Source organism: Sebastes fasciatus, chromosome 18, assembly GCF_043250625.1.
Source record: "Sebastes fasciatus isolate fSebFas1 chromosome 18, fSebFas1.pri, whole genome shotgun sequence".
NCBI classification, from domain to species: Eukaryota; Metazoa; Chordata; class Actinopteri; order Perciformes; family Sebastidae; genus Sebastes; species Sebastes fasciatus.
This window is the reverse complement of record NC_133812.1, coordinates 29,209,727-29,231,011: the sequence shown is the minus strand read 5'-3', so window position 1 is coordinate 29,231,011 and position 21,285 is coordinate 29,209,727. Positions and strand designations below refer to the sequence as shown.

Sequence of the window (21,285 nt, the reverse complement as noted above, 5' to 3'; positions counted from 1 at the left end):
ATTTACACTTGTGAATGTGGAACTTCGCGAGAATTAAAATTAAATTAATAAGAAAGAATGCATTACTGTCTTTGTCACTGTAACCATAGCAACCAAATATAATATTTCTATAGTACAGTGCAAAATCTGAGAAAATGTTAACAAGTATAAAATTATTGACATCTTTCCACAATTCAAATGTAAATTTACAGGAGCTGAATAAATGAGAGCAAGTTTCAGGATGTGATTCGCAGAAGGAACAATTTACATCTACAGTATATGTCACTCTTTAACTTCTGTAAGAAATGTTTCACTGGATAGAATCTGTAGATCAACTTAAATAACACCTCTTTCACCTGATTTGTAAGAAGGAACTTTTGCGGTAAGGACCAAACTTTCTTTCAGTCAATATCACTAACAAGATTAATATATATATATATATATATATATATATATATATATATATATATTATATAAGTCAATATCACTAACAAGATTCATATATATATATATATATAATAATAAGTCAATATCACTAACAAGATTAATATATATATATATCACTAACAAGATTAATATATATATATATCACTAACAAGATTACTCCAATAAAATGTTGCTGCTGGAATAGAAACCATGCTTTCCTGTTGGATTAATACAACTCTCGCGATGTTCTCATCCCTCCAAGCGTGGACTCCAACAACTCTCGCGATACTAAAATGGGGCGCGCTGATTGGATGAATACAACTCTCGCGATGTTCTTATCCCTCCAATCCTGGATTCAGACAACTCTCGCGGTACTAAAACGGGGCGCGCTGATTGGATGAATACAACTCTCGCGATGTTCCGGCCTCTTCCTTGGCCGTCGTTGACAGAGGTTAGTCGTGCTACTTTTCACAGGACGGACTTTTCTACCTTAAAATGTGCTTTAATGTCGTTTAATCTTCGTGTGAACGCACCGTAAAGCTTGTTAAGGCTCTGATACGTTAGATTATGTGGTTTGTGGTGGTGGATGGCTGTTTAATAGGACTAAATGAAGCGTAGTAGAGAAGCTCCGCTGAATGGTGTTGTAGTATGTAGAGTGACGTCATCAGCAGGCCGAGCATGTGTTCTATATCATATATTATAGGCTTTACATTACTATATAAGGCTGTGTATATCTGTAGTTTCATGTGGAATGAGACTAGCTACTTGTCTTTGCCATTTAAAGCTCCTCGGCTCAGTTACCACTGAGGTAAATGACGTTATGTTAGCCAGCTAACTGTTCGCTAACATAACGTAGCTTAGATCCATGCTGGTTTGAAGGAGCTCCTCCAGGATTCAGGTCTGTCAGGATAGAGATGAATACCAGGTTATAACTCCACATGTGTATTTCTGTTCGCAGAGACAAAGGCCATGTTCAGTACCAGCGCCAAAATAGTGAAGCCGAATGGCGAAAAGCCGGACGAGTTTGAGTCTGGGATCTCCCAGGTAAGAACACCAGCTTTCACTTCAGTTCAACATTAAGCATGAGTTTACTGTGCTCTAAGTTTGTCAAGCTGCATGTAGTGTGGAGATACTCATGCTAAAAGGATCATTGTTCATGGTACATCCAGATATTTTGTGATGCAAAGCTGTAAAAGTCTGAATCACATTGACTTTTACTTGCAGGGAAAAGAGTTTTAATGTCACCCAGAGATACTAAACCCCACAGAACTAGTATTTCTGCTTCTACGTCTAGTATACAAGTGTCAGTAGATGGGGTTGGAAGTTGATTGCTGGGGGGAAACTGATTTGAAAATGATTTTGACTTCTAGATAAAAACATTAGCAACATTAACAAATAAAATCCACTGACTGTCATTGTTTTAAAGTAGAAATCAGGTTCTGCTTGGTTGCATTTAAACAGGAAAATGAACTAAATAGAAACCACTTTAGACTAAATCTTCAGGCTATTGCTTGTAAATGTGTCAGGGAGTGTTGCATAAATAAAGTTATTTCATGCTGGTTTGACTTGTCTTCCTGCAGGCTCTGCTCGAGCTGGAGATGAACTCCGACCTGAAGGCTCAGCTGAGAGAGCTGAACATCACTGCAGCAAAGGTAGGAGGACATTTCCACTCATCCGCATCTCCTCCTTCTACATTATAATAACTGTTAAAGTTCTTAAAGAGCTATTAATCTCAACCACTGTAGTGCTGTTTTTGCTGCTAGTCGCACTCTATCAGAAACCTCATTAAATGAAATGTTGTAATCCGACGTGGTCATCCAGCGAGGTTGCTCTCCTGGCTCTGTCCTGGTGGCGTTATGGGAGCGTAGCTTTCCAGCTGAGACGTACATTCCCGTTCCACAACGTCGGAGACAAAGCTCTGTCCCCGGCTTCTGGTCGGTGAGGACGGGCGTCCTGCATATTCCTACATCTTCCCAGAGTCCCTTGGGGCCGTTACTGGGGGGCTAAACCATGCAGTGCACAGACTTCATACATGTATACATTTTTGCACAAATTCTGTTTCATACAAGATTTATCATGATGCATGCACATGTTTTTATATTTTTACTAACATCATGAAACAGAAAACATGTTGTAAATAACATTTTATTAGACACAGGGTCTGAAATGAACTTTTATTAATTAATTTAAGAGTTCAAATTACAACGTAGCTTCCAGGAGCCCTGTATTTCGGGGATGGGAGGGTACTGTACACAATACTGTACTGTACTTTGCTATTGTCGTCTCTGGTGGTTATTTGCATAAAAACACAGAATTCAAATGATTATAATTATTTGAATATTTGCTAAACCATGCAGTGCACATTATTTGATATCAACTTAACTTGTTTACTAGCTAACTTTACATTTAGGACTTTTCAATGATAACTTAAGCAGACAAATATTAACTGGCATTCGCTTTGTGTTTCTAATAATAAATAGGGGATGTTATTCAGCGTTTTATCCGGTCATCATAAGTGTGTTTTTGTCTCTAGGAAATCGAGGTTGGTGGCAGCAGGAAAGCCATCATCATCTTCGTTCCCGTTCCTCAGCTGAAGTCCTTCCAGAAGATTCAGGTTCGTCTGGTGAGGGAGCTGGAGAAAAAGTTCAGCGGAAAGCACGTGGTCTTCATTGCACAGGTGAGGATGATGATGATGATGAAGATGATGATGATGATGATGAAGTGTGTCTTGGCTTTACACCCATGGATGGATGCTGCAGGGTTGTGGTGGAGGTCTTAAATAGTCAACCTGTGTTTTATGGACTAACTGGAGGCTGGTGACCTTCCTGAGGATCTGCTGAAGGGATGCAGAGACCATTGCTCCTTTTATAACTGGAGTGAGGGCTGTGTCCATACTGGAGCTCTTCAGTCTTTACTACAGCTTCACTACTTGACTAGCACCAGCTTATTTTAGGAAATTGGAACCATCTCTTAAAGCCGACCAATCTGAGAAATTTGACTTAGTTTTCATGCATAAAAATTGTTTGGCAGTAACTGAAATGCATCATCACCAAACTGAGTCTAGAATTTAGTGATTTGTGGATTTTCACCACATGCAGCAGTTCATTTAGTTTTATTTGACTTTGAATAACAACTTGCAGGATGAAGTTATCTGGTACAAATAAAACCCGACCTCTGCCACAACCTGCAACCTGAAGGATGAGTATGGATGATGTGAAATGAGTCTTTTATGTCTTTAAAGTTGTAATCCGACGTGGTCATCCAGCGAGGTTGCTCTCCTGGCTCTGTCCTGGTGGCGTTATGGGAGCGTAGCTTTCCAGCTGAGACGTACATTCCCGTTCCACAACGTCGGAGACAAAGCTCTGTCCCCGGCTTCTGGTCGGTGAGGACGGGCGTCCTGCATATTCCTACATCTTCCCAGAGTCCCTTGGGGCCGTTACTGGGGGGCTAAACCATGCAGTGCACATTACTTGTCAGGGTTTGACTGATATGGGCGTTTAAAGTCCGATATTGATGATTTATTGTTCATAATTGTCTGAAATTTGACCATTTATTTAATAGAAAATCATCACTCTTGTGTCTCATGAATGTTATTAATGTTTATGATGAAAGTCTGAAGCTGCTGATATTTTCTATTAAAATTGTTTAATGCAGAAAGAATCAGCTTTTCGACATTGAAGCTGTCGAGTAAATATTATATCCAGTATTGACCCAGAATATCAGTCTGACCCTGATTTAATTTAGTTAATGAACTATTTTTGTTCTAGAATGATTTGATTTTAAACCTGTTTAAATGTGTGTGAATCCTGATCGGAGGTTAATGAGACGATGATGTTGATTTTCAGAGGAGAATTCTGCCCAAACCCACCAGAAAAAGTCGCACAAAGAATAAGCAGAAGCGTCCCAGGAGGTGAGTAGAAACTGAGATTTATTGTTATTAGAACATGGGAATAATCATGAGTCTGTATGAGATGTTGGTCAGGATAATATTGTTAATTTAGATTTTATATTCCCTTTTTGGTCCTACTGTTATATTACACTTCAGTGATGCACATTTCAGGAACCGCTCCTGACTGATATGAACACTATGGTTACGTGATATGATGATATACACCTCTAGTTGTGTCATTAAGCCGTTGAAGCTGATCAATGTGCAAAACTGAAACTGCTTTATGAGAAATTAGTTAATTACAAAAATGACTAACCTGATGATTTAAGACATTTTTATGACAAAATATGAGCTGGTAACATATTATCTTCTCAAATGTCGTCTGTGATGGTAAACTGAACATCGTTGATGTGTTGGACTGATGAGCTGAAACAAGTCATTTAATTAAAGTCTTTGGAGGCAGATTTGTGATTTTTGTCGATTTGACTAATCAACTTTCTGCTCTGAATATAATCACTTAATTGACGGGTAAATCTAATTCAACCAGAACAGTTTGAACATTTTGAAGTTGCTAGTGCTGAAACTGATAGTTAATCAATAGACACCATTAATCAGATAATGGTGATTTATCATGTAAAGTATGAACCCTGTTATCCGACGTGGTCATCCAGCGAGGTTGCTCTCCTGGCTCTGTCCTGGTGGCGTTATGGGAGCGTAGCTTTCCAGCTGAGACGTACATTCCCGTTCCACAACGTCGGAGACAAAGCTCTGTCCCCGGCTTCTGGTCGGTGAGGACGGGCGTCCTGCATATTCCTACATCTTCCCAGAGTCCCTTGGGGCCGTTACTGGGGGGCTAAACCATGCAGTGCACAAACCCTGTTTTATTCAAGATTTGTCATGACAAAGATATTTAATTTACGATATAAAACAGAACAACAGCTAATAGTGAATGTTTGACTTGATAAATGACTCAATTAATCAGAATATTATTGGTTAATTTACTCATTTTTGTGGGGTTTGGTGTTAATGTGATTTCCTTTCCTTGATTCGTCCGTCAGCCGTACTCTGACCGCGGTCCACGACGCCATCTTGGAGGACCTTGTGTTCCCCAGCGAGATCGTTGGAAAGAGGATCAGAGTGAAACAGGACTGCAGTCGGCTCATCAAGGTCCACCTGGACAAGGCGCAGCAGAACAACGTGGAACACAAAGTAAGATGATTAGAAACAGGTGGAGTAGATGTCTGGATGTTCACATCACATGATTAGACCTGCAACGATTATTGTCTCCATCAGTTTATCTGCTGATTATTGTCTTGATTTAATCATTTGGTCTATAAAACATCAGAAAATTGGGGGAAATGCCAAATTTTTGTCTAAACAACATACTTAAACCCACAAATATTGAATTTACTATAATGTTAAACCAAGAAAAGCAGCTGATTTTCACATTTGACAACCTGGAATCATCATATACTTGTAATGTTTTGCTTGAAAAATAACATGATTAATTAAAAGTAGACAAATAGCATAATTGTTGCAGCTCCAAACATGATCATTACGGTTTGGTGGTGATGTCCAATAATAAAGTATCAATTAAACTTATTGATAGTATTGGAACCAGGAGTGATCATATCCTGAACCACAATAGAGCTGGTTTTTAAAGCTGTCACCGCCCAATCAGAAGCGAGTATTCCCCACACCTGTGCAGTCATTGGCTGGTACAGTTTGTTATCCGACGTGGTCATCCAGCGAGGTTGCTCTCCTGGCTCTGTCCTGGTGGCGTTATGGGAGCGTAGCTTTCCAGCTGAGACGTACATTCCCGTTCCACAACGTCGGAGACAAAGCTCTGTCCCCGGCTTCTGGTCGGTGAGGACGGGCGTCCTGCATATTCCTACATCTTCCCAGAGTCCCTTGGGGCCGTTACTGGGGGGCTAAACCATGCAGTGCACAAACTCTTCCTCAGAAATGTTCACCTCGCCGTCTGTGAACTTAAAACTGTTTAAATCTGAGAGCTGATACTAAAGAAGTGTAGATAACTGTTGTTTATGGTCTGAAGTTGTTTGACTGTCCAAACAAGAAATCTATTAATGAATTGTCATTTATGAGAGAATGTTTGCTGCTTTGTTTTATTTTATAAATCTGGAATCATCAGTAGAATAATCTGTAATTCAAATCCTAAACTTCAGCCTTTATTTCTGGAGCATTTCCATCATGACAAGGAAATAAAAAATAGTTATAATTCCTACCTCTTAAATCATGAAACTGAAAGTATTCAGTATGTTATTGTTCTGTTGGATCATTTTGACCCATTCAGACTATAAACTGAATATAACTGAAGTTGACGTGTTTCTGTCGGTGTCTTTCAGGTGGAGACTTTCTCTGGTGTCTACAAGAAACTCACAGGCAAAGACGTCGTGTTCGAATTCCCCGAATTCCAGCTGTAAATGCAGATGACAAAATAAATTTGTTTACTGTCTATTATTGTTGTTGGTTTGTCTTTTTACTTCTTGAAGAGAGAATCTTATGATGAAAGATGATTTTACTGCACAGACATTAACTGGTTTGTGTGGTCAAAGGTTTATTTTTGAGGGTGCTAAATCAGTTAACACGTTTTATTTAAAATATCTGGTCACATTTCAATAAGTTTTATTCCTCTGCAGAACAGCCTCTGCTTTTCATCTTGACCAAAGTTAGTCGTCTTTCCTCTGACGCCACCCTCAGGACTGATTTGAGACTTTTCCCACGACTAGACAAACCTCAATTTCATGTAACAGTTTTCTGGTGTGTAATGACGCAGGTATTTAAATGTACCTTCAATCATTTAAACCACTGTTTCTGTTCTATTTGACTCATTCTGCTCAAGACGTTTATCAAAACAAGGAAGTCAAATGCTCTTAAAATGGCATTTCTTTATAATTAAAGTGACAAAACTGCAGTTCACATAGAAGTGATGTAACTGTAACTCTGGAACTTGCAACAGGCTGAGATGGTGAAGCTGTTTCTCAAGTCAGTAAGTCAACCACAAAGAGGAATCGGCACCATCACATACAGATCTGTTAGCTGAGAAGAAAAAGCGTCGAGCGCGTGGCGGCTGCGTGGCGTGTTGTTTTTTATTTCGGCGTCCATGTTAACAGGTCAGAGTGGGCACACTGCCCGCGTGAGACGCGTCTATTTTATAGAATAGAAGGCTCGCCTATTTTAGACGCGAGCCTCTCGCGTCTCGGCTGCTTGTCTCAGCAGCAACAGACGGTGAAGGTGATCTAGTGACAGTAAATTAACATATCAGCTACATGATACAGTTTCCATGTCTAGACATCTGTAGAATATGTCACAGACAGTGAAGGTGATCTAGTGACTGTATATTAACATCATACCAGCAAGACTTTACTACAGTTTACAGGTTTATGTGTAGAATATGTTACGGAGATGAAAAAAAGTAAAGTTCAGTGAACTTGTTTTTAAATCAACACTTCCTGCTTTCATTTAAAAATAAAAGCCTTCAGGCGTTTCTTCTATAGACAGAATCCCTTCATTTGTTAACACAAGGCTTTTATTCTGAAATATGAGCAGTCAGTGCTGTGGAACACGCAGTCACTTTGAGAGCTCCATGAATTGATCAAGTTTGGGGTTTAAATCAACACTTCCTGCTTTCATTTCAAAATAAAAGCCCTAAAGCGGGTTTTCTTTGCACAGAATTCCTTCATTTGTTAACACGAGGCTTTTATTCTGAAATATGTGCCGGACAGTGATGTGGAACAAGCAGTGACTTGGAAAGCATCATAAATGAATATAGTACGGAGTTTTAATTGTGGATTATTGCTATTATTTACTAATTACCACACGTTTCTGAACCTTTCTGTCTAAAATAAATATAAATTATATTTATCATGAAGTTAAATGGCCATTAAAAGGCAAACTCTATGCAGAAAGAAAGGGCTGTCAGCAGCAGCAGGAACGCAGCCGACACGCAGCCGGCACGCGTCTAGTGTGAACACCAGACTCCTGCATCATGCAGCCACCACGCGACGCAGCCGCCACGCGCTCCTGATGCGGGTAGTGTGCCAATGGCTTAAGAGAACGGGATTGTATCTCCCAGGTGAACGGGTGAACGGGTGAACAGGTGAACGGGTGAACAGGTGAACGGGTGAACAGGTGTCCCGGAGTGCTTGTAAGCAAATAAATCCATCTTGAATAGACATCGGAGCCGTCTGCGGTTCGTTGGAGTGTTACGTTAACCGTCAGCCGTCGGTCTACAGTCAAACACAACGCAGAGACTGTCGGCTGCCACCGCTATCAGCGGTACAGAACAACGTTAACGGGGCCGTTATGAACTGTGTATAGAAGTAAACTGAAGAAAGACCTTCCGGTACGCTACGGAGTAAAGAGGGCGACCGTTGAGGGTGAGAAATGTCCAGCGTTCCTCACTCAACGTTTTGACATTGACATTTGACATTTGGAGAGATATTAGATTTTCACCTGAGAATATTGTACATCCTACATGGAAAATAAGTTATATAAACCACAAAGTGTATATTTGTGAGGAAACCTTTGTTGAGTCATTTACTTTAAATGTACATTCAATCATTTAAACCACTGAATCCGTTCTATTTGAGTCATTCTGCTCATGACGTTTATCAAAACAAGGAAGTAAAATGCTCTTAAAATGGAATTTCTTTATAATTAAAGTGACACAACTGCAGTTCACATAGAAGTGATAGCGACAGGCTGAGAGGGTGAAGCTGTTTCTCAAGTCAGTAAGTCAACCACAAAGAGGAATCAGCACCATCACATACAGATCTGTTAGCAGAGAAGAAAAAGCTCACACAACGTCCGTCTGCTGACAGAGAATGGACACGAAATGTCTCCTGGAATTAATCCTTATTTTTGTGCTTCAGTTTGAAGGTAAGCCTCTGATTTCTTATTCCTTAATCATTAACATAATTAATACTTTTTCTTTACTATTAGATAAATGTTAGTATACAGTGTATATATATATATTTATATATATATATATATACTTCAGCATATGCAAACGTCAAGGACAGAAAGGTTGACAAAAGTAATGATCAGTCTGTTCGCTCTCTGCTAATGTGATATAATATTAAAGTATTTACGTTATGAATTGATGCTGCTATAATACAGGTGCACACAAAACAAAGACAGTAACATCAGATGTGCAGATTTTATTTGATCTGAGTCTGAACCTTTATCTATTCTTAACGTCTGTGCTGCTTTTAGCTGTATTAATCTCCCAAAGAGCCCAGAATTCACTAATTAACTGAGACATAAATGAAAATGACTGTCTCCATGCAGATGATTTTTATGTGTAATTTGTCATTTCTTACAGAACATGTGTTCTTTTCTGCCAACAGGCATCAGTGGAGGAGATATCTTTCTCTATAACAGACCTGGAGAAGATGCCATTATGCCCTGTCCCACTGCATCACCCTCTGACCAAACATGCTCCATCGTTTTGTGGCTTTACAACAGAAATGGATCTCAGACTCTCACTGAGGTTCAGAATGGAAATGTGAGAGAGAGCTCAGCTTGAGCTGACAGACTGAGCGTGGACACTAACTGCTCTTTGGTCATTAACATCATCACTGCTGAGGATGTTGGTCTCTACACCTGTCGGCAGGGGGGCAGGGTTGATCAGTATGTATATCTAAGTGTTCTGACAGGTGAGTCTCATTTCCATGAAAAGTCATTTAGATCATCAAAAGGGAATTCTACTTTTGGCACCTTTTGAGTAGGGGTGGGAAAAATAATTGATTCATCTATGTGTCGCAATTTTTTTCAACGATTTCTAAATAGATGTTTTAATGCCTGAATCAATATATCTGCTTCATCTGAGTCTATGTGGAGGTAGAAGGAAGTTACCGCTTTTATTGTGGTAGTCTTGAGTAACGTTATGTGAGTATCCGTTCCGTATCCGTCAACCAAAACAAACCTCAGCGAGCCGAAACGAGAAAGTAGAAATAAATCGTAATATTGAAATGCAATTCTTGTAGAATCACAATATTTAAAAATCGTAATACATATCGAATCGGCACCAGAGTATTGTGATGGCATCGAATCAAGAGATAGGTGTACCGTCCCAGCCCCAATTCTGAGGGTAATTAACACTGTGGCCTTTTCCCAAACCGATCCCTCCTACACTCTACATAAGGAGTTAACAACAGCCATCATTCATCCAGGCATCATGGGGACACTAGCGCTGGGACGATACACCTATCCCCTGATTCAATAACATCACCATACCTGGGTGCTGATTCAATATGTACTGTGATTTTTAAGTATTGTGATTTGATATTCAGATTTATTGTGATTGTTGTTAACTTGTTTAACACTAGACCTTGGAGGGAACAAGTTGAATCATCCACTTCTCGAGACTTTAACTTTGTAAAATCTCTAAATGAATCCAGTAGAATGTTTGATTTTCAGCATGTCTGTAGTCAGAGATGTCCTGAAGTCAAATATATCAGGATCATTGGCAGGAATTATTGATTACATTTATTATCCAGCAACCCAGAAATCAAAGAATAAAGACATTTCCCTCACAGATTAGTGGGATTTTATTTTTAATTTATAATGTTTTATACTTCTGGTGAATATAATCCATCAATCTGATTTCCATAGATGTATTTAGTATCTTCAGTTCCCTTTGTTAACACCTTATTTTGAAAAGCTGACGTAGTCCCACGTGTCTACTTCCTCTAACTTCTCCAAGGTGGTCTCTAGCTCTCCCGTCAGCTCCGTTCTCTTTATCCATCCATGGTCAGCTCCATCGGGGCCGTTTCAATGCAGAGAACAGAAATGTCAGTATCTGGGTGCTCTACAGTCGTAGCATCGGCCCATTTGACCACGGAGACGAGAGCGACGGCCGGCTCAACCGCCACGTTACCGCCATACCATAACGTTACCACCATACCATAACGTTTCCTCCATACCATAACGTTACCTCCATACCATAACGTTACCACCATACCATAACGTTACCTCCATACCATAACGTTACCTCCATACCATAACGTTACCTCCATACCATAACGTTACCACCATACCATAACGTTACCACCATACCATAACGTTACCTCCATACCATAACGTTACCTCCATACCATAACGTTACCTCCATACCATAACGTTACCTCCATACCATAACGTTACCACCATACCATAACGTTACCACCATACCATAACGTTACCTCCATACCATAACGTTACCTCCATACCATAACGTTACCTCCATACCATAACGTTACCTCCATACCATAACGTTACCTCCATACCATAACGTTACCACCATACCATAACGTTACCTCCATACCATAACGTTTCCTCCATACCATAACGTTACCTCCATACCATAACGTTTCCTGTCCGTGACAGAGTTAGCATGCAGCTTTAGCTCTGCTCTGTGTAGCTCTGCTTTTCCTGTCAATGTGTGAAACCCAAAGTGTTTCCATCCTTTACTGGATGTGTAGTGTTTACCACGCTGGATTTAACATGGAAGGGTGCAGGTCGTTTCCACGACGACCCTCCAACGTTTTAGACTCTCTGAGGTTTGTTTTGGTTGACGGATACGGAACGGATATGACGTCACGTTACTCAGACTACAACAGTAAAAGCGGTAACTTTCTTTTACCTCCATATAGACTCAGATGAAGCAGATATATTGATTCTGGTGTTAAAACATCTGTTTAGAAATCGTAAAAAAAATAAAAAATGGCCATACCTACACATACACTTTGGAAGCACTATTTAGCCTCCTTCCCGACATGCAGGTTTGACATGGTTGGTACCAATGGATTCTAGTTTCAACTGAGGCCAGGACCTTCAGTTTAAGTTTAAAACCGCTACAACCTCTGAAAGACAGAATAGCAGCCGGGCTGCCGGTGGACCGTCAGATTTTTAAGAGGTTAATTAAAAATCGATACAGTATCACAAAACATAATATCGTGATTCTCGTGTATCAATATTTTCTTACACCGCTGAAAGGTCTTGTTTCCTTTTGGTTCATGTTTTAACTCAGTAAAACAATGATGACAGAAGATAGATAGAAACTTCAATACAGAGTCTTGTACTGTAGTAAAGTTACTAACTTAAAATAAAAGAAATGTTTATGCTGAGTTAACAGTTATCTCTTGTTTTCTCTCAGTCTCTCCATCTCCACCAGACGCTGATCCAAACAGGGACGATGAAGTCACATTAGAGTGCTCTCTGTTGACACACAGCGACCTCCGTCCTTGTCGACTGAACAGCATCCGCTGGTTGGATGAGACAGGAGCTGTGCTGCATGGTGATGGTGTCAAGTACAGTTCCCTCAGACAGAGGAAATGTGTCTCTAGTCTGACTGTGAAGCGTCAGAGTGGCCACAACAGGAAATACACCTGCCAGCTGGTTAATGAACAGAACAATGTAGAGATACAGGCTGACTACACACCTGACTTCACAGGTGGGATAACATACAATCCAGGTGAGATAATATACAGCCCACCAGATACAAAGCTTCTCCTCTTGGTTCCTCAAAGGTGGGAGGATTAATACTGTATTTATTAATTTATTAACAGACGTGTGTTCAACAGATCCCACAGGTTGGTTTCCTCTGAGCTACGTCATGTTGGCTCTGCGTATTGCAGGACTGATCCTAATGATCGTCATCACCGCTCTTCTCATCAGACACACATGTGAGGACATTCAGATCATAATTTGGTAAAACTGGTTTATATACGTCACAGAATGTTAATGCTATTTTTACATTTGTTATTTCTTTTCCAGGGAACAAAAAAACACTTGATAATGACAACAAAGTGAGTAAAAATAATAATCATAATAATCTGTACCTTTTTAATCTGAGTCTGTTGTTCCTTCTGTGACCACAGAGGCTGCAGTCTCTCTGGTTCGTTTCACCAAAAACATGTTTCAGAATCTCATGTGTTGTGTTTCACAGGTAGAGAACGATGGTGTCCAGTACGAAAATGTGGAAGCACGTGGAAGTCCTGCTGCTGCTGCTGCTACTACTGCTCAACTGCACTGATCAACAACTGCAGCTCATCAGAAAGTCAAATATCATCATTTCTCACTTGTGATCAAAGCTTTGAGTTAAAACGATTGCTTTATATTTTGAACTTATTGCAGTTCTGCAGATCATTTTATCCTCATTTAGCTAATAGTTTTGATTTGATGGCACATGTACTGTATACTTCAGCCTCTGCGCTCTCATCAACCCAGCAGCAGCAAACAGCTCTACGTTATTTCCCTCAATAGGTGGTGGAGACCAAAAGCAGAGCTAAAAGAGCGTGAATTCATCAGGTGGATGCAACTTGAATGGGAAGCTGGTCTGCTGCTATATTTGCTTTTTATTTGGCTCAAAGAAGTCAAATGCTTTCTGTTGAACTAAACACTTTCTTTTACTGTTTATTTTTGTCTCATATATAAATGTGTTGATCGTCTGACATCAGTCCTGGGCGTTTGACTGTATACAGTAGCTCCCCGGTGATTGGCCACTTCCTCGCTGTTATGAACATGATTGTGTAGCTATTACAGATTACAGTATAGTTAACCCATCAGCAGAGGTACTCACCAATATTCCTGAATCGCTGAATCTTTTCACAATACTCAGAGGACATATTTTATTCACTTCTGTGTAATAACACGTGGGACATACTGTATAGAGCTGAGTGTTTTGGTATGACTGTGTCCATGTGTACCTGCTGTAGGCTACAAAGATCTTCTGTTGTAATAAACTTTTATACTCTGTAAGGACAACTGAGGCTCATGTAGTTTGTTCTATTGTTCATCAAAGAAGTGAAGATTGACACACGTGTTCATTCTGTAAATACTGCCAAGACTTTCTACAGTTTAACAACACATAAAAAGCCTGTGTGACCTTATTTCAGTCTTTTGTCAAGAAGTGAGTAAAGTAAACTCCTATATGCTGTTCACATTTGTATTATGTTGCAACACAACATAATATCTCAATTTATATACCATAATATATAATAACAATATCTTATTTCACCAGTTGATGCTGTTGGTCAACTGGAGAACAAGCTGTTAAAACAACACAAAGAAGATCCACTAGATGGCAGGAGAGGACTTTACAACCACAGAGAGAGTTTCCCAGAGATTACGAGGCACACCTGAATGTATAGTGGTACCTGGTGAAAGAAAACATATTCATAACTTACATTTGTTTAATTCAGTATTTGCTGTTTCAATGCAACCGCTGCAGCTTCCTCGCCCTCCATTTACACCAGTTTGAAATAGTTTGGTGACTCCTCCCTTTCTGCTGCTGTAACATGCCTCTTACATGTCACATTAGATACAACATTTCAGCTTTAATAAATTGATAGTCGTTAGGTGTACATATTTGTGTTATTTTCATATTTTAATGTGATTCTTTTATATATAATATGTAATACTACAGTATCCAAGGTAACCATGGAGCTATAAAAGCTCATCACTGGGGGAGCAAGTCAGACCGGGTTTATATCTCCCAGGTGAACAGGTGAACGGGTGAACGGGTGAACAGGTGAACAGGTGAACAGGTGAACAGGTCAACAGGTCAACAGGTCAACAGGTCAACAGGTGAACAGGTGTCCCGGAGTGCTTGTAAGCAAATAAATCCATCTTGAATAGACATCGGAGCCGTCTGCGGTTCGTTGGAGTGTTACGTTAACCGTCAGCCGTCGGTCTACAGTCAAACACAACGCAGAGACTGTCGGCTGCCACCGCTATCAGCGGTACAGAACAACGTTAACGGGGCCGTTATGAACTGTGTATAGAAGTAAACTGAAGAAAGACCTCCCGGTACACTACGGAGCAAAGAGGGCGACCGTTGAGGGTGAGAAATGTCCAGCGTTCCTCACTCAACGTTTTGACTACAACATCCGGGTACTTTGAGTGCATACTGCATTTTACCACACATCTCAGTGTGAACACACTTGTGCACTCAAAAAAGCATGTTGTTATTCTGTGTTTGGTTTCTGACCAGACATGGAACTTCCTCTTTTGATTACATCACTGAAATGACAACATTTCTATGTTACTGTGGGGCAACGTAGAACTAAACGTTAGGTTTGATTCAGTAGAAAAACTGTTAATTAATCATGGAGTTTGTGTGTTTTGATATATTAGGCCGGGGGTTGGACCGGCCTACTGGAGGCTTTTTGAGTTCACAACGTCTTGACATTTGGAGATATTAGATTTTCACCTGAGAATATTGTACATCCTACATGGAAAATAAGTAATATAAACCGCAAAGTGTATATTTTTGAGGAAACCTTTGTTGAGTCATTTACTTTAAATGTACATTCAATCATTTAAACCACTGTATCCGTTCTATTTGAGTCATTCTGATCAAGACGTTTATCAAAACCAGGAAGTCAAATGCTCTTAAAATGGCATTTCTTTATAATTAAAGTGACAAAACTGCAGTTCACTTAGAAGTGATGTAACTGTAACTCTCTGGAACTTGCAACAGGCTGAGAGGGTGAAGCTGTTTCTCAAGTCAGTAAGTCAACCACAAAGAGGAATCAGCACCATCACATACAGATCTGTTAGCAGAGAAGAAAAAGCTCACACAACGTCCGTCTGCTGACAGAGAATGGACACGAAATGTCTCCTGGAATTAATCCTTATTTTTGTGCTTCAGTTTGAAGGTAAGCCTCTGTTTTCTTATTCCTTAATCATTAACATAATTAATACTTTTTCTTTACTATTAGATAAATGTTAGTATACAGTGTATATATATATATATATATATATATATATATAGACTTCAGCATATGCAAACGTCAAGGACAGAAAGGTTGACAAAAGTAATGATCAGTCTGTTCGCTCTCTGCTAATGTGATATAATATTAAAGTATTTACGTTATGAATTGATGCTGCTATAATACAGGTGCACACAAAACAAAGACAGTAACATCAGATGTGCAGATTTTATTTGATCTGAGTCTGAACCTTTATCTATTCTTAACGTCTGTGCTGCTTTTAGCTGTATTAATCTCCCAAAGAGCCCAGAATTCACTATTTAACTGAGACCTAAATGAAAATGACTGTCTCCATGCAGATGATTTTTATGTGTAATTTGTCATTTCTTACAGAACATGTGTTCTTTTCTTTCCAGCAGGCATCAGTGGAGGAGATATCTATCTCTATAACAGACCTGGAGAAGATGCCATTCTGCCCTGTGCCACTGCATCACCCTCTGATCCAACATGCTCCATCGTTTCATGGCTTTACGACAGAGATCTATCTCTGACTCTCATTGAGGTTCAGAATGGAAATGTTAGAGAGAGCTCAGCTTGAGCTGACAGACTGAGCGTGGACACTAACTGCTCTTTGGTCATTAACATCATCACTGCTGAGGATGCTGGTCTCTACACCTGTCGGCAGGGGGGCAGGGTTGATCAGTATGTATATCTAAGTGTTCTGACAGGTGAGTCTCATTTCCATGAAAAGTCATTTAGATCATCAAAAGGGAATTCTACTTTTGGCACCTTTTGAGTAGGGGTGGGAAAAATAATTGATTCATCTATGTGTCGCGATTTTTTTCAACGATTTCTAAATAGATGTTTTAATGCCTGAATCAATATATCTGCTTCATCTGAGTCTATGTGGTGGTAGAAGGAAGTTACCGCTTTTATTGTGGTAGTCTTGAGTAACGTTATGTGAGTATCTGTTCCGTATCCGTCAACCAAAACAAACCTCAGCGAGCCGAAACGAGAAAGTAGAAATAAATCGTAATATCGAAATGCAAGTCTTGCAGAATCACAATATTTAAAAATCGTAATACATATCGAATCGGCACCAGAGTATTGTGATGGCATCGAATCAAGAGATAGGTGTACCGTCCCAGCCCCAATTCTGAGGGTAATTAACACTGTGGCCTTTTCCCAAACCGATCCCTCCTACACTCTACATAAGGAGTTAACAACAGCCATCATTCATCCAGGCATCATGGGGACACTAGCGCTGGGACGATACACCTATCCCCTGATTCAATAACATCACCATACCTGGGTGCTGATTCAATATGTATTGTGATTTTTAAGTATTGTGATTTGATATTCAGATTTATTGTGATTGTTGTTAACTTGTTTAAAACTAGACCTTGGAGGGAACAAGTTGAATCATCCACTTCTCGAGACTTTAACTTTGTAAAATCTCTAAATGAATCCAGTAGAATGTTTGATTTTCAGCATGTCTGTAGTCAGAGATGTCCTGAAGTCAAATATATCAGGATCATTGGCAGGAATTATTGATTACATTTATTATCCAGCAACCCAGAAATCAAAGAATAAAGACATTTCCCTCACAGATTAGTGGGATTTTATTTTTAATTTATAATGTTTTATACTTCTGGTGAATATAATCCATCAATCTGATTTCCATAGATGTATTTAGTATCTTCAGTTCCCTTTGTTAACACCTTATTTTGAAAAGCTGACGTAGTCCCACGTGTCTACTTCCTCTAACTTCTCCAAGGTGGTCTCTAGCTCTCCCGTCAGCTCCGTTCTCTTTATCCATCCATGGTCAGCTCCATCGGGGCCGTTTCAATGCAGAGAACACAAATGTCAGTATCTGGGTGCTCTACAGTCGTAGCATCGGCCCATTTGACCACGGAGACGAGAGCGACGGCCGGCTCGACCGCCACGTTACCACCATACCATAACATTACCACCATACCATAACGTTACCTCCATACCATAACGTTACCGCCATACCATAACGTTACCACCATACCATAACGTTACCTCCATACCATAACGTTACCACCATACCATAACGTTACCTCCATACCATAACGTTACCGCCATACCATAACGTTACCACCATACCATAACGTTACCTCCATACCATAACGTTACCACCATACCATAACGTTACCTCCATACCATAACGTTACCTCCATACCATAACGTTACCACCATACCATAACGTTACCACCATACCATAACGTTACCGCCATACCATAACGTTACCTCCATACCATAACGTTACCACCATACCATAACGTTACCACCATACCATAACGTTACCACCATACCATAACGTTACCACCATACCATAACGTTACTTCCATACCATAACGTTACCTCCATACCATAACGTTACCTCCATACCATAACGTTACCACCATATCATAACGTTACCTCCATACCATAACGTTACCTCCATACCATAACGTTACCTCCATACCATAACGTTACCACCATACCATAACGTTACCTCCATACCATAACGTTACCGCCATACCATAACGTTGCCTCCATACCATAACGTTACCTCCACACCATAACGTTACCTCCATACCATAACGTTACCTCCACACCATAACGTTACCGCCATACCATAACGTTACCTCCATACCATAACGTTACCTCCATACCATAACGTTACCACCATACCATAACGTTACCACCATACCATAACGTTACCTCCATACCATAACGTTACCTCCATACCATAACGTTACCTCCATACCATAACGTTACCTCCATACCATAACGTTACCTCCATACCATAACGTTACCTCCATACCATAACGTTACCTCCATACCATAACGTTACCACCATACCATAACGTTACCTCCATACCATAACGTTACCTCCATACCATAACGTTACCACCATACCATAACGTTACCTCCATACCATAACGTTACCGCCATACCATAACGTTACCTCCATACAATAGCATTTCCTGTCCGTGACAGAGTTAGCATGCAGCTTTAGCTCTGCTCTGTGTAGCTCTGCTTTTCCTGTCAATGTGTGAAACCCAAAGTGTTTCCATCCTTTACTGGATGTGTAGTGTTTACCACGCTGGATTTAACATGGAAGGGTGCAGGTCGTTTCCACGACGACCCTCCAACGTTTTAGACTCTCTGAGGTTTGTTTTGGTTGACGGATACGGAAAGGATATGACGTCACGTTACTCAGACTACCACAATAAAAGCAGTAACTTCCTTCTACCTCCACATAGACTCAGATGAAGCAAATAGATCCATTCCATCTATTTAGAAATCGTAGAAAAAAAAAAAAGAATCGCGATACCTACACATACACTTTGGAAGCACTATTTAGCCTCCTTCCCGACATGCAGGTTTGACATGGTTGGTACCAATGGATTCTAGTTTCAACTGAGGCCAGGACCTTCAGTTTAAGTTTAAAACCGCTACAACCTCTGAAAGACAGAATAGCAGCCGGGCTGCCGGTGGACCGTCAGATTTTTAAGAGGTTAATTAAAAATCAATACAGTATCACAAAACATAATATCGTGATTCTCGTGTATCAATATTTTCTTACACCGCTGAAAGGTCTTGTTTCCTTTTGGTTCATGTTTTAACTCAGTAAAACAATGATGACAGAAGATAGATAGAAACTTCAATACAGAGTCTTGTACTGTAGTAAAGTTACTAACTTAAAATAAAAGAAATGTTTATGCTGAGTTAACAGTTATCTCTTGTTTTCTCTCAGTCTCTCCATCTCCACCAGACGCTGATCCAAACAGGGACGATGAAGTCACATTAGAGTGCTCTCTGTTGACACACAGCGACCTCCGTCCTTGTCGACTGAACAGCATCCGCTGGTTGGATGAGACAGGAACTGTGCTGCATGGTGATGGTGTCAAGTACAGTTCCATCAGACAGAGGAAATGTGTCTCTAGTCTGACTGTGAAGCGTCAGAGTGGCCACAACAGGAAATACACCTGGCAGCTGGTTAATGAACAGAACAATGTAGAGATACAGGCTGACTACACACCTGACTTCACAGGTGGGATAACATATAATCAGAGAGAACCATCTAATCCAGGTGAGATTATATGCAGCCCACCAGATACAAAGCTTCTCCTCTTGGTTCCTCAAAGGTGGGAGGATTAATACTGTATTTATTAATTTATTAACAGACGTGTGTTCAACAGATCCCACAGGTTGGTCTCCTCTGAGCTACGTCATGTTGGCTCTGCGTATTGCAGGACTGATCCTAATGATCGTCATCACCGCTCTTCTCATCAGACACACATGTGAGGACATTCAGATCTTAATTTGGTAAAACTGGTTTATATACGTCACAGAATGTTAATGCTATTTTTACATTTGTTATTTCTTTTCCAGGGAACAAAAAAACACTTGATAATGACAACGAAGTGAGTAAAAATAATAATCATAATAATCTGTACCTTTTTAATCTGAGTCTGTTGTTCCTTCTGTGACCACAGAGGCTGCAGTCTCTCTGGTTCGTTTCACCAAAAACATGTTTCAGAATCTCATGTGTTGTGTTTCACAGGTAGAGAACGATGGTGTCCAGTATGAAAATGTGGAAGCACGTGGAAGTCCTGCTGCTGCTGCTGCTGCTGCTGATGCTGCTGCTGCTCCTGCTGATGCTGCTGATGCTGCTCCTGCTGCTGCTGCTGCTGCTGCTGCTGCTGCTGCTGCTGCTGCTAAACACTTTCTTTTACTGTTTATTTTTGTCTCATATATAAATGTGTTGATCGTCTGACATCAGTCCTGGGCGTTTGACTGTATACAGTAGCTCCCCGGTGATTGGCCACTTCCTCGCTGTTATGAACATGATCGTAGCTATTACAGTATAGTTAACACATTCATTTCAAAATAAAAGCCCTAAAGCGGGTTTTTCTTTGCACAGAATTCCTTCATTTGTTAACACGAGGCTTATATTCTGAAATATGTGCCGGACAGTGATGTGGAACAAGCCGTGACTTGGAGAGTTCCATAAATGAATATAGTACGGAGTTTTAATTGTGGATTATTACTATTATTTACTAATTACCACACGTTTCTGAACCTTTCTCTGTCTAAAATAAATATAAATTATATTTATCATGAAGTTAAATGGCCATTAAAAGGCAAACTCTATGCAGAAAGAAAGGGCTGACAGCAGCAGCTGAAACAGCCGACACGCAGCCAACACGGGTCTAGTGTGAACACCAGACTCCTGCATCACGCAGCCGCCACGCG

General features: G+C 40.2%; 2 protein-coding genes, 1 long non-coding RNA gene and 4 other non-coding genes across 7 annotated transcripts; all 7 read left to right on the top strand.

Annotated features, from left to right (window-relative positions):
* The first annotated feature begins 786 nt into the window (after window positions 1-786).
* On the top strand, window positions 787-6,770 carry rps7 (ribosomal protein S7). The gene is made up of 7 exons (XM_074616532.1): window positions 787-856; window positions 1,364-1,449; window positions 1,986-2,057; window positions 2,939-3,082; window positions 4,251-4,315; window positions 5,353-5,503; window positions 6,661-6,770. The coding sequence occupies exons 2-7, from the start codon at window positions 1,375-1,377 to the stop codon at window positions 6,736-6,738; spliced, it is 585 nt and encodes a 194-aa protein (XP_074472633.1). The 5' UTR covers window positions 787-856; window positions 1,364-1,374; the 3' UTR covers window positions 6,739-6,770.
* LOC141756712 (small nucleolar RNA SNORA73 family) lies at window positions 2,210-2,430 on the top strand. The gene has a single exon (XR_012591518.1). It is a non-coding gene; the product is annotated as a small nucleolar RNA SNORA73 family (small nucleolar RNA).
* LOC141756711 (small nucleolar RNA SNORA73 family) lies at window positions 3,654-3,874 on the top strand. Its single transcript, XR_012591517.1, has one exon. It is a non-coding gene; the product is annotated as a small nucleolar RNA SNORA73 family (small nucleolar RNA).
* On the top strand, window positions 4,949-5,169 carry LOC141756710 (small nucleolar RNA SNORA73 family). The gene has a single exon (XR_012591516.1). It is a non-coding gene; the product is annotated as a small nucleolar RNA SNORA73 family (small nucleolar RNA).
* LOC141756709 (small nucleolar RNA SNORA73 family) lies at window positions 6,027-6,247 on the top strand. The gene has a single exon (XR_012591515.1). It is a non-coding gene; the product is annotated as a small nucleolar RNA SNORA73 family (small nucleolar RNA).
* Window positions 6,771-7,280: 510 nt separating the features above from the next.
* LOC141756617 (uncharacterized) lies at window positions 7,281-20,806 on the top strand. The gene is made up of 7 exons (XM_074616477.1): window positions 7,281-7,300; window positions 9,854-9,953; window positions 12,428-12,609; window positions 19,953-20,080; window positions 20,229-20,330; window positions 20,422-20,453; window positions 20,594-20,806. Exons 1-7 carry the CDS (start codon window positions 7,281-7,283, stop codon window positions 20,804-20,806), a joined length of 777 nt encoding a protein of 258 aa, XP_074472578.1.
* LOC141756318 (uncharacterized) lies at window positions 12,883-14,065 on the top strand. Its single transcript, XR_012591446.1, has 3 exons — window positions 12,883-12,984; window positions 13,076-13,107; window positions 13,248-14,065. It is a non-coding gene; the product is annotated as an uncharacterized LOC141756318 (long non-coding RNA).
* Window positions 20,807-21,285: the final 479 nt, after the last annotated feature.